The 18699-nt window shown below is 38.1% G+C and overlaps 1 protein-coding gene across 1 annotated transcript in view; it reads left to right on the forward strand.

Moving 5' to 3' along the window:
* ADAMTS20 (ADAM metallopeptidase with thrombospondin type 1 motif 20) overlaps positions 1 to 18699 on the forward strand; it is a 167696-nt gene that overhangs the window by 131202 nt on the left and 17795 nt on the right. The window contains 7 exon segments of the mRNA XM_014454071.2: positions 5177 to 5350; positions 5424 to 5594; positions 13330 to 13530; positions 14186 to 14315; positions 14516 to 14610; positions 14698 to 14792; positions 15341 to 15474. Of these exon segments, the coding sequence (XP_014309557.2) occupies positions 5177 to 5350; positions 5424 to 5594; positions 13330 to 13530; positions 14186 to 14315; positions 14516 to 14610; positions 14698 to 14792; positions 15341 to 15474 (1000 nt within the window).

Raw genomic sequence — 18699 nt, forward strand, 5'->3', positions numbered from 1 at the left:
TTTTACCTATTTGGGAATACCAGCTTCACTTGTAAATTCAAGTGTTTTAAGGCTAGAATGGTGCTAGATTCTTCGTTGTCTCATGCCTCATCTACTTAGTGCCATCTAATGTAATCTTTTTAATTGAATTGATTAGGGTGACATTGGTTAATAAAATTATATAGGATTCTGGTGTACAGTATGGTGTACTTTGTATTGTGTTCACCACCCCAAGTTATGTTTCTTTTCATCACCATTATCCCCCTCCTACCTCCTCTCACCCCCATTTTCCTCTGGTAATCACCATACTTTTGTCTGTCTATGAGTTTTTTTTCCATCCAATGTAATTTTTTTTAATGTAAAAGAAAAAATCCAGAATTCTTACCTCCCGTTGATTATGGTAAACCTGCTGGAAATCTATAAAGATACATGAAAAAATCTCACTGACGACCTAACAAATAACCTACTGAATCTATAGCCACATGACATCAACCACTTACCTGGGTCCCCTTCTGAGACCCATCATTGTCTTTCTAGTATTTTAAGATCAGAACTGGAACCAAAATTTCACAAATCTACTGGCCGGTGCCCTTCTTTCCCAAAGCCCCTCATTTGAAAAGAAAAAACACAAAAAATAACCTATATGCTAAATGCTAGCATGTGTAAGTGATTTTGTATTTCTGTAATTTCATATTTTCTATATTTCCAACATATATAAATTCCTACATTTCAAAATTTTCTGATGTATACATATTATGTATCTTATAGTCTAAAAAGATAATAAATATTACTTAAGGCCTCATATCCCCTGACCAAGAGCTTAGAACCTTTCATCTCTACACCTGGGTTTAGTGTTTACCAGTGAAGACAGGCAGCAGTGGAGGATGGGGAGGATGTGTGTTTGCTCAGGGGCTGGGTGAATGAACCATACCACTCCGCTCCGTCATTTCTAGCTAATGCCAACAATTCTGTTTTTGCATTTCTACGCTGCCTGTAACTTTCCTTATCATCTTGATTGAAACTTAAGATGGCCTTTCTTTGACTGGGCTGAGATGACTAACACTGTTTGGCTTGAGGCATGGCTCAAGAAACTGTTCAAGGCCGAAATCAGAAAGAGGAAAAAATGGGACTAAGAATGGAGCAGAAAGGGACAATCATTTCCTTACATTGTGTGAGAGACTTCTGTGTTTCTCATAACCTAGGTATCATTGCATTCATTATGCAGATGAGGAAAATACAGCTTAAGAGGTTAAGTAGATTGTGCAGGTCACAAGCCAGGAATTGCAAGGGGCGGGGGCATTTAAACATGGGTCTATTTGAACTTTCCTTACTGTAGTTGCTGTCATAATTATTAAATTATTATCAGTATACATAAGTCATTCTTTTTTTAAAAAATATATTTTATTGATTTTTTTACAGAGAGGAAGGGAGAGGGATAGAGAGTTAGAAACATCGATGAGAGAGAAACATCGATCATCTGCCTCCTGCACACCCGCTACTGGGGATGTGCCTGCAACCAAGGTACATGCCCTTGTCCGGAATCAACCTGGGGCCCTTGAGTCTGAAGGCTGACGCTCTATCCACTGAGCCAAACCAGTTAGGGCAAGTTATTCTTTATTTCCTTGGCAACATATTGCCCCTCTCACAAGGGCACCTGAAGTCAACAACTGCAGACTGTTACCGCATTCAACAGAAATTTAATTTCTGTGCTGACTTCATTGCATGCTTATTTATATTAAAAGTCTGTATTTGTTCTGTTGGTGAGGAGGAAAGATTCCAGAAGTGGGTAAAAGTTCAAAGACTATTTCAGCTCCATATAAGTGAGTATTTGCTAACATTAGAATTATCCAAAAATGGATTAACAGCGTTCATGATATCGTGAACATACCCAGGCTGAGGCTATAGAATTATGTGTAGTTTTGATGGTCATTTATTCACTATAAGTATAAAAGGGATTTCAGAATTGAAGAGAAATTGGGATCAGATATTCCTAGAGTCTTTTCTAACTCAAAATGCTCTACTACTGCTACATTATTGATCCATTTAAAATAAGCCATAGTTACAAATAACCAACTATAATAAAACCAAAATCTTATTACATTAATAAGACATGATAATGTATCAAGAGCAAATATTTACATTTTTAAGTAACTTTATTAAACAGAATGAGTCAGCCTCGATGAGCCTGTTTTTGCAATGCATGTTCTAACATCTCTTTACCTCTGCTCTGTACCTGTGGATGGGATAAAATTCACCTTCTCCACTCCACTGTCAAGTATTTAAAGTGCCAGAATTTGCAATGTTACAGTATATTTGTGTATAAATAGGATAGTTGGCTGATTTTTCCTGTCCGAATTTAATTATACAGTGTTGGTGACTTAGTGCATTCCCATCAATTATTTCTGTTATACTTGTAACAATAGCCTCACACTGGCGTCATATGTGTTGCTTAGATTTAAAAAAAGAATAAAATTTAAAATGCTTATAAATATGAAGTTTTATAAAGCTACTGAGTAAGGTGCATATTTTGGGGTTAGAGATGTACCTTGGGAGGTTCTTCTAGAAAGTGACTTAAGAGTGGGTGATCATATCTTCCCAGCATGACTGCAGGGGAAATGGGCTGGGCAAAGGCAGGAAGTTGTGTTTTGGAAATGTGGAATCTGAGGTGCCTTTGACATATCTATATAGAAAATACATGAAAATTCTGGTAAATACATAAAAAGTTTTTGTAAACATATCTATTATAACAAAAGGGAAATATGCTAATTAGACCATACAGCCGAACAACCTTATGGACGTCCTTCCAGACGACCTTCTGGATGAAGTCACGGCTGCGAGGGCTGAGGCAAGCCGCTGCCGAGCCCCTTGCATGAATTTCCTGCATCGGGCCTCCAGTGAACATGTAAATGTAAATCTCAGAATTATGATCAGGGTGGAAGAGAACAGCCTTAGAAATTACTGGTGCATAGAAGAAATTGCTGAGCGAGCTCAGTGTGTATAGAGGCGAGTTATGAACAGAATCTTGAAATATGCTGAAACAGGGCTGACCAGAGAAAACAGTCAGTAACTTCGAGAAGGTGCAATCTCAGAAGGGGAGAGAGAGCTCTGGACCAGAGGGATTTCAATCCCAGAAGCCATCATGGCTCATAGCTCTGCAGAAAGTGTCAGGGAGAGTAAGAAAAGATTTGAAAAGTTCTTATTGGGTTTGGCAATTAGGGTTACTGATGAGATCAGGCTAAGCAGTATTTCATGTAAGCCTTAAGTTATCTGTTCATATCTAAAATTGCATCAATTCACTCTTTTATACTCTTATCTCCAAAACAAACAACAACAAAAAACACACCCTGAAAAACAAATATTATTTGTTTATTCCAAGCAGTAGTCCATTTTGTTTCTTTTCAGGGAAGTGGACCTCCAATAGCAGTTACTCATGGTCTCCAGGGGGTTTTTCTAAATGAATGCTGTAATAGAAGGGGCAATAAATCATTGTGGTTTGTTGAATTATAGAAAATTATACTGTCTGATAGGACTTATTGCTAAGCTGTGTTTTATGAATTATTTTTTCCAGGTTTTTGTTTTTTTCAGGTTTAGAGGCAGGAAGTTTTCCAAATATAATTTCCATTTCTGAAATTATCTCTGGAAAATGTTTGCAGGAGTCTTATTTTGTAGACTAATCATTTTCACGAGAGGTTCAGATAAGCTAACCTACATACAGATATTTTAGTCTACTTGATATGGTGCCCCGCACAAAGCACACATTACGTTACTATTGCCTCCATAGAAAGCAGATGTATGTTCTTTGTGAAAAGATTCAATGAGTTGGCACAATTCACCTGCCTAAGCATAAAATGAAAGTCAATATAAGTATGTAGACATGCATCATATTCTCCATAGGTTAAAAATTACAAATTATCTCTCAAGTCTGTTTCTGCTTATACAGACAAGATAGAAAACAATTATAAAGAGCCTTTACAATAAAAATGCTGCACAGTCTGTGAGAGGAATTTGAGTCTACAGGTGAGCTAAATCCTTAGCTTTTGTGGGATTTTAATGTTCATTCATGGTAAAACCATATACTGCAGATATATATTTACTATTGTGGGAAAATTTACTTACTCTGGAACCCCTACAGATATAGAGAATTTAATGAAGAAACTGTTGTTTTTTTTACCCTTATAATTACTCAGTCCCCCAATTATCACTCAGTGTGACTTTCAGTCCCTTCTGGAATAACAAGGAGTAGTTATAAAAAAATCCAAACTCACAAATTAAATATCACTGGATATTCTCCATACTTTATTAATGTTGGCATCCCAGTGTGGCTGTGGTCCAGCTCTGTTGTTGTATACACTGGCATCTAGAGCTGAAAGAGCCCTGAGATATTACCATGTCTGTCCCTATCCCCTGGGGGCAGCCCAGTGAGAGCTCAAAGTCTGGGAAAGAACTGAGCTTGCACCTGCTTCATCGATAACCAGAGGCAGCAGCTCAGGCAAGTGACTTGACACATCTGTGTCTCCAGTCCTCAGCCCGGGTACCTCCATCGTAGAGCTATTGCCAGGAATAAGTGTTCTATGAAATTTTACAAATAACACAAAATCTTCATTGTAGAGATAAGAAAAATAAGGCCAGGAGTGGTAATGACAAGTTTGTCTCAGTTTATGTTTATGCAGCCAGGTTCTCAAAACCTGTCCATTGAAATACCGTATAACCATGAACCACCAAATTAGCAAATTATTGGATCCCCAAAGTGGAGAAGGTACTGCAGCTATAAAGATGAATATAATACAATATTGAAAATGATAATTTTCTTTCGGGGAGGTTATGTAGATGCAGACAGTATAAGGAATTACGTGATGTGAAAAAACAATGTAGTTTCGTGTGATTTTATAGATATTAAGTACATTTAAGTCAGAAGAGAGTGTTATTAGTTGGGCTGGAGTGTCTTGTAGAACATGTCATAGTTTCCGGAAGACTTGAATAGATATTGCAAAATAAAATCTAGTATTTGCCTATTTATATAGATGTTTCACACCAGACAGTCTTGAACATAGTTACTGCATGTATTTTCTGTCTAATACATGATATAACACCAAGCTGTGTTTAAATGAAACAAGAAAATATGTCATGACAACAGTTTGCTTTTTTTTACATAGTTTAATGTTAGTGAATTGTTCAAGTCGTTTGGGCTTCTTTGTAGTGCTCTGTGACCTGTGGCCCTGGAGTGGAGCAAAGGGATGTGTACTGCAGACTGAGAGGCGTTGGTCCGGTGGCGGAAGAGATGTGTGACCGGTCCACTCGGCCTCATTCGCAGAGGCAGTGCTGGCGCCAGGACTGCATACAGTCCCAGTGGGTGGCAGGAGAGTGGTCGGATGTGAGTATTGACCAGTCAGGTTTTAAAGACACTGCATACAGGCATGTTACTCATTTCGTCATTGTATTTCTAGTGTTTAACATCATGTAAAATAAAGGAGACGCATCGGCAAGTGCAGTGCATTGACGCACAAAACATTCAAGTGAATGAAAGTTTCTGTGACCCTTCAACCAGACCTCTTTCCATCAAAAAGTGCAAGAACCTTCCCTGCAAGTACATTGTGGTAACAGGAGACTCATCTCAGGTAAGCCAAAGAATTTTGTTCCTGGAAAAAACACCTGAGTCTAACACTTTACGCAATTGAAACTGAGTCTAAATTGGAATATGGGGGCAGATAACAGTATCCGTATTAATCTAAAGAATAAAGCCACCTACAGTTGGATGATGCAAATAAAATAAGAGAAATATGGATATTAAACTTAGTGCAGTTCCAGTGTCAATTAGTGCCTACTTGAAATCAACTACCAGGAACAGTTTAGCAAACTTGCCCTGTAGAATTGCCTTTCTTTCTTTTTCTTTTCTCTTTTCTCTTTTCTCTTTTCTCTTTTCTCTTTTCTTTCTTCCTCTCTCTTTCTTTCTTTCTTTCTTTCTTTCTTTCTTTCTTTTTTTCTTTTCTTTTCTTTTCCTTTCCTTTCCTTTCCTTTCCTTTCCTTTCCTTTCCTTTCCTTTCCTTTCCTTTCCTTTCCTTTCCTTTCCTTTCCTTTCCTTTCCTTTCCTTTCCTTTCCTTTCCTTTCCTTTCCTTTCCTTTCCTTTCCTTTCCTTTCCTTTCCTTTCCTTTCCTTTCCTTTCCTTTCCTTTCCTTTCCTTTCCTTTCCTTTCCTTTCCTTTCCTTTCCTTTCCTTTCCTTTCCTTTCCTTTCCTTTCCTTTCTTTCTTTCTTTCTTTCTTCTTTCCTTCCTTCCTTCCTTCCTTCCTTCCTTCCTTCCTTCCTTCCTTCCTTCCTTCCTTCCTTCCTTTCCTTCTTTCCTCCTTTCCTTCCTAAAACTTGCGCTTCCTTCCTTCCTTCCTTCCTTCCTTCCTCCTTCCTTCCTTCCTTCCTTTCCTCCTCCTTCCTCCTTCCTCCTTCCTTCCTTCCGTCCTTCCTTCCTTCCTTCCTTCCTTCCTCCTTCCTTCCTTCCTTCCTTCCTTCCTTGTTTTTCCTTTTTTTAAATTTAAATTCTTTATTGTTTAAAGTATTAAATAAGTCCCCTTTTCCCCCAATGACTTCTCCCCAGCCACCCCCACCCCCAGCAATGCCCTCACCACCACCCCCATCTGTGTCCATTGGTTATGCTCATATGCATGCATACAAATCGAATACAAATCCTTTGGTTGATCTCTTACCCCCTCACCTCCTGCCTTCTACACTGCTGTAAAAAAAAAAAGGAATTCTTACCATTTGCAACAGCATGGATGGACCTGGAGGGCATTATGCTAAGTTAAATAAGCCAGTCAGAAAAAGATAAATATCACATGATCTCACTCATTTGTGGAATATAATGAACAACATAAACTGATGAACAAAAATAGAACCAGAGTCATAGAAGCATTGAACAGACTGTCCAACCTATGAGGGAAGGTGGAAGAGTTGCCTGCTTTTTATTTTTATTTTATTTTATTTTTATTTTTTTAAAAAAATATATTTTATTGATTTTTTACAGAGAGGAAGGGAGAGGGATAGAGAGTTAGAAACATCGATCAGCTGCCTCCTGCATACCCCCTACCGGGGATGTGCCCGCAACCAAGGTACATGCCCTTGACAGGAATCGAACCCTGGACCCTTGAATCCGCAGGCCGACGCTCTATCCACTGAGCCAAACCAGTCAGGGCTTGCCTGCTTTTTAAAAACAGCTTTTAAAAAAATTGTTGACACTATTATAGATGTCCCCTTCTCCCCTTTCTCCTCCTCGACCCAGCCCTCACCCCCATCCCAGCCTTCATCCCATTGTTGTCTGTGTCTATGAGCTATGCTTATATGCATCAAAACAGCTTTATTATGGTATAACTGACAAATAATAAGCTGCATATATTTAAAGTGTTCAGCTTGATAAGTTTTGATGGCTCTACACCCATAGAGCCATTACCATATTTAAAATAAACAGCATCTCCACACTACCCAAAATTTCCTTGTTTTGCTTTGCAATTCCTCCCTCCTCTCCTCCTCTCCCTTCCCCATCCCACAGGTAACCTAATCTTGTTTTCATTGAAATTATCCATTAACATATTAATTTACATTCTTGAGTTTTATATAAATGGAAGCATACAGCATGTACTGTTTTTGTCTAATGCCTCATAAGTATTTGGAGGTTCAGTCAGGTTGTACGTATCAATAATTCATTTCATTTTGTTATTGAATAATATCTCACTGTATGGATATCTCTATGTCCATTAACCTTTTCTTCTGTGATGTCTAATTTGCCATTATTCCCCATCAATCTATTTTTCATCTCAGATAGTATAATCTTCATCTTTAGAAATTTGGTTTCAGCTTTTTTTTTTTATATCTTCCATGTCTACTTAACTTTTTGAACATACTGGAGTTACTAATAATTGTTTAATGTCCTTCTCTGCTAATTCTAACATCTTTGTGTGTGTGTATTTATAACTTAGGGAATTTTAGTATACTCACAAGTTTGTGTAACCATTACCATGGTCTAATGCTAGAAGATTTTGTCACCCATAAAAGAAACTCCATACCCATTAGAAATCACTCCACATTTCTCCTTTCCCCAACCCCAGACAACCAGTTTTTTTTTACTCTCTGGATTTGCCTGTTCTGTACCTTTCATATAAATGGAATCATACAATATGTGACCTTTTGTATCTGGCTTTTCTCACTTAGCGTGGTATTTTTAAGTTTTAGCATATATCAGTAATTCATTCCCTTTTATGAATGAATAATATTCTATTGTAGAACTATGATACATTTTGTTCATTCATTCAGTACCCGATGGATATTTAGGTTGGCTTACTTTTTTACTATGATGAATAATGCTGTTAACACTTGTGTACAAGTTTTTGTATGGACATATGTTTTTAATTGTCTTGGGCATATAGCCAGGAGTAGAATTCCTGAATATTATGATAACTCTATGTTTAATTTTTTGAGGAAATTCCAAGCTGTTTTCCACAATTGCTGCACCATTTTGCATTCCCACCAGAAATGTATGAGGATTCCGATTTCTCCATACCCTCATCAACACTTGTTATGGTCCATCATTTTGAATATACTCATCCTAGTGGGTATGAATGGAATCTCATTGCATATTTGAATTTCATTTCTCTAGTGACTAATAATGTTGAGCATTTTATTGTGCTTAGTATCTATTTCTATATCTTCTTTGGAGAAATACCTATTCATATCCTTTGCCCATTTTTAAATTGGGTGATTCATCTTTTTATTGTTGAATTGTAATTCTTTATAGACTTATGAGTCCAAGTTTTATCAGTTATATGATTTCCAAAGATTTTCTCTCATTCTGTGTGGGTTGTGTTTCACTCTCTTGATAGTGCACAAACTTTCTTCATTTTGATGAAGTCAAATTTACCTGTTGTTTTGGTTGCTTGTACTTTAGGTAGTATATCTAAAAAAACTATTGACTATCTAAGGTCACAATTCATGCCTATATTTTATTCTAAGAATTTTGTAATTTTACCTCTTACATTTAGGTCTTTGATACATTTCAAATTAAGTTTTGTATAGGATATGAGGTGGGGTCCAACTTAATCCTTTGTATGTGGCTACCCCATTGTTCCAATTTGATTTGTAGAAAAGAGTGGCCTTTCCTTGTTGAATTATCTTGGCATACTTGTCAAAAAATATAGGTCATAAATGTATTGGTTTATTTCTGAGCTCAGTTCTATTCCCTGATCTATGTATCTACCCTTATGTCATACCATAGTCTTGGTTATTAGAGTTTTATAGTCAGTTTTGAAATCAGGAAGTGTGAGGGGACCAACTTTGTTCTTCCCTTTCAAGATTATCTTATTATTCTGTTCCCTACATTTCCTTATGAATTTTAGGATCAACTTGTCATATTCTGTATAAAAGCCAGCTGGGATTTTGTTAGAGAGTGCAGTGAACCCTGATCAATATGAGGAATATTGCCATCTAAAGAAGTCTTCCAATCCATGAACATGAGATGTCTTTCCACGTATTTAGGGCTTACTAATTTCTTTCAAGGATGTTTTACAGTTTTTTTTTTTTAATATATTTTATTGATTTTTTACAGAGAGGAAGGGAGAGAGATAGAGAATTAGAAACATAGATGAGAGAGAAACATCGATCAGCTGCCTCCTGCACATCTCCTACTGGGGATGTGCCCACATATGTTGAACACATTTATTGGACCTAATTCTTATTTGTGTGCGGATTATCGCAGGCCGACGCTCTATCCGCTTACTAATTTCTTTCAAGGATGTTTTACAGTTTTAAGTGTATACGTGAACTTCCACTTCTTTTGTTAAATTTATTCCTAAATATTTTATTAATATTTTATGCTTCTATAAATGGAATTTTACTCAGTTTTATTCTTTGATTGTCTATTGCTAATGTAGAAATAGAATTGATTCTTATATGTTGAACACATTTATTGGACCTAATTCTTATTTGTGTGCGGATTATCGAGGGCTTTCTGTACATAAACGTATATCATCTGCAAATACAGAGAATTTTAATTTCTTCCTTTAACTCTGGTTGCCTTTCACTTTTTCTTGTCTAATTTTCAGGCTAGATTCTCCAGAATAATGTTGAATAGAATTGGTGAAAACAAATATCATGGTCTTGTTCCTGCTTGTTAGAGGAAAGCTTTCAGTTTTAACACTTACTAGTAAATATGTTAGCTATAGATTTTTTTAAATAGATTCCTTTTACCAGTACTCTTCTATTCCTGTTTTGCTTAGGGCTTTATATCATGAAATGTGTTGGATTTTGTCAAATGCTTTTTCTTCATTTCTTGAGATTCTTGTGTGGTTTTTGTCTATTATTCTATTAGTAGAATAGATGTGTTCCATTAATTCATTTTCATATATTGAAATGATCTTACATTCCTGTAATAAATCTCACTTGGTCATTATGTATAACACTTTTAATCTATTTCTGGAATTTTTGCTAGTGTTTTGGTAAGGATTTTTGCATTCATAAAAGATTTTGGTCTGTTGTTTTCTTGTGATGACTGCCTGGTTTTGGTATGAGGGAAATACTGACTCCATAGGATGAATTAAGAAGTGCTCCTTACTCTTCTTTCTTTTGCAAGAATTTTGGAAAAGTTGATGCTAGTTCTTTAAATATTTGGTGGACTTCACCAGTGAAGCCGCTGGTCCTGGGCTTTCCCTGTGTGTAGTTTTTGGATTATTAATTCAATCCCTTTACTCGTTATAGGTGTATTCAGATTCTTCCTTCTCCCCAGGGTTTATTGTTATTGCTATTTGTTTTTGCCTGTTTAGAAACTTTCCAGAATTCACTGTAAAGTCTGTATTTCCTGTCACATTCAGTCACTGAAGTCTCTGCTTGATTTGTTTAAGTTTTCAATTAATGATTGGACAGTGATTCCCTTAGCTACCGGGAACCAATCACCTCCTTTGCCTGGGGCTTCTGTGTGCATGTTTGGGTACCTTTAACACTCAGCCAGGCAGCTGACAACTCTTAGTCCTGCTTGTACGAAGCCTTGACATTGGGCCAGAGGTGAGTGTGCAGGCCCTTTCCAGATGCTTCCTGAGCATGTGTATAGTCCTGGACATGTGAGCAACCCTGTGCGTGTCCATGGCCTTCTGGAGTCTGTAGATATATTGAAGCTTTTCAAAGCCCTATGAACATCTCTCTTCAAGATTTTTTTTAATGAGCCTATTGCTTGCCCTGACTGTGATCTACCTCTTCTGGAAGCTTCAAAGTTACACAGTTCAACAAGTGCCCCTGGAGGGAAAAGTCTTTAAGCAGTGGGTAAGCTCCAGTTAAGTTAAATAATGACAGCCTTGTAAGTGGAGTCTTCTACAAAACCCACCAAACAGTTCAAATAACAAGTCTCTGCAACAGGGTCTTTGAAAGATGCCCAACCCTGTTCTGCCCCTGTGGCTGCGGGGTTGCTGGTTCCACCATGCTTACGGGGCTATTGATTTTCAAGGCTACTGTGGAGCTGGAGGCAAGAATGGGGGTAGGACAAGTTAAAACATCACAAAGCTCCCTCTTCTGAGATTTAACCTTGTTTATTGAATAAATGCTTCCTGGGTTGCTGCATTTGGTGAATTTCCAGAATTGTGGAAAAGTTAATTCTGACAAAGCCAGTTTTCTCATGGCTTTATGAAGAAAATAATTTTCAGAGATCCTTCCTTTGCATTTTTACTCATCCCTCTGGGTCTGTTTTGATAGATGGATTTTTCTCTTTATTATGGGCTACATTTTCTTGCTTTTTGCATGATGGTTAACTTTTTTAAAAATTATTTTATTGATTTTAGAGCAGAAGGGAGAGGGAGAGATAGAAACACCAATGATGAGAGAGAATTATGGATCAGCTGCCTCCTGCACACTCCCTACTGGGGATCAAGCAGGCAACCCAGGCATGTGCCTTTGACCGGAATTGAACCCGGGACCCTTAAGTTCACAGGCTGACGCTCTATCCACTGAGCAAAACCAGCTAGGGCTGACAGTTAACTTTTTATTGCATGTCAGACATTATAAATTTTACTATTTTAGCTACTGGGTAATTTTTATTCCTATCCATATATTTTGACCTTGGCTCTAGAATTTATTTATTCTGTCTGGATGCAGTTTGAGCCTTTCTTATCTCACTCTTAAGCTTTGTCACATCAGACCAGTGCATTGTTTAGGGTTAATTTATTTCCCTCTACTGTTCCAAGACCCTCCTGAGTGTTCTACTTATTATAGAATACATGTATGTAAGATATTCCAGTCTGGCTGGAGGGACCAGACTATATTTGGTCCCATGTGAGTACCAGATACAGTAATTTCTATGTCTTTTGATTGGTTCATTCTTTGGCCTCAGGTGGTGTCCTCACATGTATGTACACACTGGTCAGTACTCTGCTATTTTCTAATTAATGTCTTTTATTTCAGGTGAGAACTCTCACATATGTTTTATTTCTCCAAAGCTGCACCTATTGGGAGAAAATTTTTCATTCAATTAAGATAGTCTTAGTAGTGTAATGGGAAAACCCCAAAACAGGCACCATAATTAGACAATCTAGCCTGGATATGGATCCTTTCTATTTATTGGTACAACTCTGGGAAAGTTATGTCTCTGATCCTTTTTTAACTCATCTGTAAATGAAGCTAATGAATAGGATTATTGTGGGTATAACATTGTATAGTGTGTGTATGTATATTTAAATATTTACTAGAGGCCTGGTGCATGAAATTTGTGCACTGGATGAGGGGTCTCGCAGCCTGGCCTGCCCCTTCTCACAGTCCGGCAGCCTCAGGGGATGTCCTACTGACGGGGAGCAGGCCTAAGCCACAGTCTGGCCTCGCTCTGCGGGAGGCAACTGGCCGATCAGGGGAAGTCACCGCCCCCATCACCCCCTCACTGCTCCTGCCTCTGGCCTCCCTCTGCAGGAGGCGACTCTGCAATCAGGGGAAGGTGACACCCCCATCACACCTCTGCTGCTGCCACTGCCAGCCATGAGGCTGCCTGAGCCTCACCCAGCCCTCATTGCCCGAGCCTTGGGCCCTTGAAGCAGCAACAGCCATTGGCGGCTTGCCAGAGTCCCGGGCCAGCCCTGGGCAAGCAGCAGCCACCATCGCGTCCCCAATGCTGCAAGTCCCTGCCCCTGTCCCCGAAGCTGCAAGTCCCTGCCCACCTGCTGCGCATGCAGCCTGCTGATCAGTCGTTACTGTGACGGTGTCCCGATACTGTGACGGTGTCCCGACCAATTTACATATTACCCTATTAGATAGATGTGCGCGCGTACACACACACACACACCTGGTGAATATTAGGCCTGGTTAAGTTTAAGGATATCTTCTCCCCCTGGAAATTATTTTTCAGTGTGCTGGTAACTGTGGATTTAGTTACCGACAAAGGATTACATATTGCATTGAGATTCAGTCTACTGATAGATATAAGCTCCATCAGCTTTGGCCTATAGACTATCGAGAATGCCCTGTGCTGCCTTCACCACAGACTTACAAATGCAATCTAAGGAGCTGTTTGCACATGGCCACTTGGAAAGTTGGAAAATGGAGCAAGGTCAGTATATAATTATGAATTTAAAATCTTCTGAATGAGACTTTCTAGGTGTAGATGCCTGTGCAGCTGCATGTCTAACTTGATCCCAGAATTGTTTCATACCCCTGTTGTCTAAAAACCACTTACTTTGTCAGTTACTTGTATAAATATCTTATCTCTTTTTCTATGCTTACTATAACCTACTTATATCGATTCCTCAGAAAGCCTTGCACAGTGACTTGCATTTTTAGTAGATACTTAACCAATGAATATTTTAAGTGAAGTAAATAAATCTAACATGTGAGTAATAAAAGTTACTTGCACTATACTCCATTTCCAATTTAATGGATAGAAAGCAAGTAAATATTCCTTTCCAAGCAGCATATATAACAATGAAAACAAACTAAGTAGTCTTAAAAACCAACATTAATAATGTTTGTCAAGTATTTATAATATAGTGTTGATATAATTATATGACATAAATGAAAAGAAGCCAATAACTGAGAAATAATAAATCCCTCCCATCTGTGACTGTCCAATCTATAGGGTATTTTTGTATTTGCAGTAAGTCTAGTCACTATTGTGTTCCAAAAGGACCTAGTCTGAGAGGCGATATGGATTGACTGGCCTTGTTACCCATTATACACTTTACCTTCAAATTTTACTCTGTTCACAGTGCTCAGTGACTTGCGGAGTGGGGGTAATGGAGAGAAGAGTGGAATGCATGGCTGAAAACGGTTGGTCCAGTGACTTATGTTTAAAGCGTTTAAAGCCAGATGCTCAAAAGAAATGTTATGTCAATGACTGTAAGTAACGGACTTTAAAAATCTACCTAGTGTTCCTAAGAGTTTTAATTAAAATTCTGAAAATAAGTATTTGCTGTAATCATACGCTACACAAAATGAAGTGCCTATTTTTTCGCATAATATTTGCATGATTGAGTTAAATTCATGCTGTGTTTTTAATTTGTTCATTGTTGATAAGTTGTATTCACTCATCCTTGAAGGCAAAACATTTACCAGCTGCAAAGAAATCCAAGGGGAAAACAACATTACCAAGGATGGTGACTATTACCTTAACATTGAGGGAAGAATAATAAAGGTATTGTGAACACAGTTGCTACTCGACTTTAACACTGACCGTTGACTTTGGAAAAAGCTTTTCTAGGTGTTTGCATTTTCCCTTTAGGTTTATTGTGCAGATATGCACTTGGAGGACCCCAAGGAATATATATCATTGGTCAAAGGTGAAGAAGACAACTTTTCTGAAGTGTATGGTTTTAGGTATGAGATGTGTCTTTGGCTTATCAGTGCATTTTTTATGGTCCTTCAAGATTATTTTTATGGTCCTTCAAGATTATCAGAAGTTCCAGCAGTTAGAGTGATACTTGAATAGCTTGCAAGTGGGACAAGTAATTCAAAAGCAGGTGGACATATTAGGGTCTAAGTTAGGTGTTGTCCATGCCTGTTTAAGCCCAAAGACTTGAGTATTAACATGTACTCACAGAGAGATAGGCTAAGAAGGATACTGTGGGTGAGCAGTGGGAGAACAGAGAAGGGGGGAATTTAAGAGCTATGTGTATTTTCATAGAAATCATAATACTTCCAGTAACAAAAGCTAAGAGAACTAGAGCTGGGTTATTTTTCCACCGGTTTTGAATTTCCCATTGATAATTTCATATGTTAACCTTGAGTGATTTTTACTTTTCTCATTTAACTTGTAGACATTGTCATATTGAAGAGTGTATCTTTTACATTCCACTTCCAAAGTTTACCTACATTGTGGGATGATAGCTGTATCTAATAATAAAAATATTCTAATGTGTTTACAGATTACAAAATCCATACGAGTGTCCTTTTAATGGAAGTAGGAGGCTAGACTGTGAATGTACAAATGACTACCTGGCTGCTGGACACACAGTTTTCAGCAAAATAAGAATTGATCTCACTTCTATGCAAATTAAAAGTAAGTACTAGATCTCTATTTGTAAAATGAAAAGCCTCCCTTTGCCAATGAAAGTCCAACAGTATGCTGGTATGTAGAATAGCTAGGGTATAGCAGACACCCTAGCATTGGGCAATAGTTACTTAAATTGATTTTTAAAGTTACTAGCCATAAAGTTCCTCTTCAATGACATGGGCTGTGGGGACCTTAGTAAAAATGTAGTGGTAATGATAGGATATACAGTGTCCTTCCAAGATATGACCCTCTACCTTCAAATTCCCCATTACATTAGGGATAAAGTTAATATCTCAACATAATTATATAAACTTTTTGTAGGGCTTAAAGTAACTTCAGATTACAATTTGTAAAGCATTTTTCTATAGATTTTCTTTTAATCTTTTTAACAATTAGTTAAGGCAGAATTGCATCACACTGTTGCAAATGATGCAATTAATTCCTATTCACAGATCCCAGACTATGGACCTGCTGCCTTTTAGGAAGCAACTTATAGTATTGTCAAGTCCAAACAGATTAATGAAACCTAATAGACACTGAGCAGCCTGCCATCCTGGAGGTTACATTCCTATAGGAAAAGACAAATAAGTTAGTTTTAAAAGTTAAAACTAGATCACAATTGAATCACTAGTGCCTAGCACAGTGAATACGCCATAGCAAGAAACAATGTTTTTCGTGATAGGAATGCATGAATACATAATCTCTAAGCCACAGTCAGATGATAATGACTAGTATTAGTAGTAATAATGGCTAGCATTTACTGAAAACCCACCGTTACTGCCGTGGGAAAGTGCTGTACTGTTATGGTTATGCTCATGAACTCTGGAGTTACACTGGGTGGAAATTCTTTGCATCCACTTACCCGTTATGTGATATTGGACATATCTCTTTAAGTCTAAATTCCCTTAAAGTTAGTAAAACCCTCTTAGGTTTTTTTCCCCTTTCTTTTTTCTCTTCTTTCTTATTTCTCCCTCCTTCTGCCACCCACCCCTTTTTTGAGGGAGGTGGGGAGATAGTGGAATTAAGAGATAATACTTGTAAAATTCTGAGCAAATAGCCTTGCATATAGTAAATGCTCTATAAATAATCATTATTATTTAATGATGTACTAGTATGTGTGTCAGGTAATTAGCATTACTGAGCACATAATGGGTACTCAGTAAGTCAGTTGCTGTTTAGTAAGATGCTGGTTTTCATTAATTTATCAAACAAACATGCATTTTGCCAGGCATTGGGCTTGGCCCTGAGGATACAATGTTCAATGTCTACATTTTTAGCTTCCTGGTCTCTCTCTTCCTTCTTCAAACTTGTGTGACAAAAACCCAGTCTTGACTAAATTACTCCTTTCACCCACTCTGCACTTGCACCACACATCTTCTGGGTGGCAGATAATACACTGTCCTCATGGCTGATCTCACTTTAAACACAGGACTACTGAGCTTACGTGACCCTTCATGCTGCTGAGTAATCCCACTGCACTTCCCTAGTTCATCCCCTCCCCCATCTCCTAAATGTCTCACTCACATATTCTCTTCTAGCTTCAGACTTCTACAACTTCTAATACTCCTCTCTAGTCACTCATTGCTAATGATCTTGCTTCCTATCTCGCTGAGGAAATAAGAGCCAGAGGGAATTTCCACTAGCTACCACCGCCACATCTACTAACCTACCCAAATGTTCACCTACAGACTTTGCCTTCTATCCTGGTTACTGTGGAGGAACCACTCCCACTTCTATGGAAGGCCACCCTCTCTACTTGTGTTCTAGGCTCATCACTTTGTATCTATGCAAGAACATTATTTCAGCAAACTTTCTTTTCTCTCTTACATCACCAATTCTTCATCCATTTCATAAATCCAGTGAAAACTTCTTGGTTTTCATCTAAGTTGATCCATCAGCAGCATTTAGCTTTCAGGACACCACACTCTCATTGTTTTGTCTATTCTGGCCACTCTTTCTCACTATTTCTCAATTTGGCTAATTACTCTTCATCAGCCACAATACTGAGTATGAAAGAATTTCAGGACTCAGTCATTCCCTTAGGGATCTGATTCAATTTATAGATTTCAAATACTACCTATTAGATGACAGCCCAAAATATTTATCTCCAATCTGGACCCTGAATGCCAATATTACACTGCCTATTCAGCAAATCCATGTCTAATAAGCATCTCAGACTCAATGTTAATCTCAAACTGAACTTTCAATACTTCTCTCCAACCATTCCTACCCCAAATATTTACCATTTCTATAAGTAGCAACTATAATTTTCTAGTTATTCTAGCTAAAACCTAGTAACATCTTTAAATCCTCCCTTTCTCTCACACATACAAGCAATCCATCAAATTCTATCAAGTGACTCTTCAACAAACCTGCTGCTGTGGATTGAACTGTGTCCCCAGAAATTCATACACAATAGGTTCTTGTGATTTGGTAACAGCTGACTCCAGCACACCATGGGAGGCGTTATTGCTTTGGAAACTGTCCTTGGAGATATGATCATATTTCCATAAATGCTACCTTTAGGGGTTGCCATCATGGTAGCATGCAATAATCCTGCAGTCCTCTTGAAAAGTGAAGTGATTCAAAATACATTAGTGGAGGTGAGAGCCACTGACTGGATGACAATTTGGTCTATAAACATGCATGTGTTGCTTTGTAATAATGTATTTACCTTTAAATATGGTAATCAAAACCTGTAATTTTTGCTCCTGACCTTACTTTATCTATCTTAGATATTCACTATGATGTACAATATAATAAAGCACTTAGTTTAAAAAACTTCTGGTTCTGCCCGGCCGGTGTGGCACAGTGGTTGAGGATTGACCCATAAATCAGGTCAGGGTTCAATTCCCTGGCAGGGCACATGCCCAGGTTTCAGGATCCCCAGTAGGAGGAGTGCAGGAGGCAGCCAATTGTGATTCTCATCATTGATGTTTCTATTCTCTCCCTTCCTCTCTGAAATCAATAGAAACATATTTAAAAAAAATACTTCCAGCTTAGTTTCAGATGTGCCTGCCATTTTTAGGGAAATTTATGTTGGGTGTTTCCTTCCCACGTCCCGCGTGGGTCAGGGTTCAGGAACTGGAAGCAGAGCCGCACACAAATGAATATGAAAAGACAAGAGATAATTTGGAAATATTGGGGGACCAGGCGGGCAAGTCCAACTCAAGGGGAAGGACTTCCTCCAGTGCTCAGGCCTCACCAAGCTTTTATTCATCTGGGATGCAC

The sequence above is a fragment of the Myotis lucifugus genome, unplaced genomic scaffold (assembly GCF_000147115.1).
Source record: "Myotis lucifugus unplaced genomic scaffold, Myoluc2.0 scaffold_30, whole genome shotgun sequence".
NCBI classification, from domain to species: Eukaryota; Metazoa; Chordata; class Mammalia; order Chiroptera; family Vespertilionidae; genus Myotis; species Myotis lucifugus.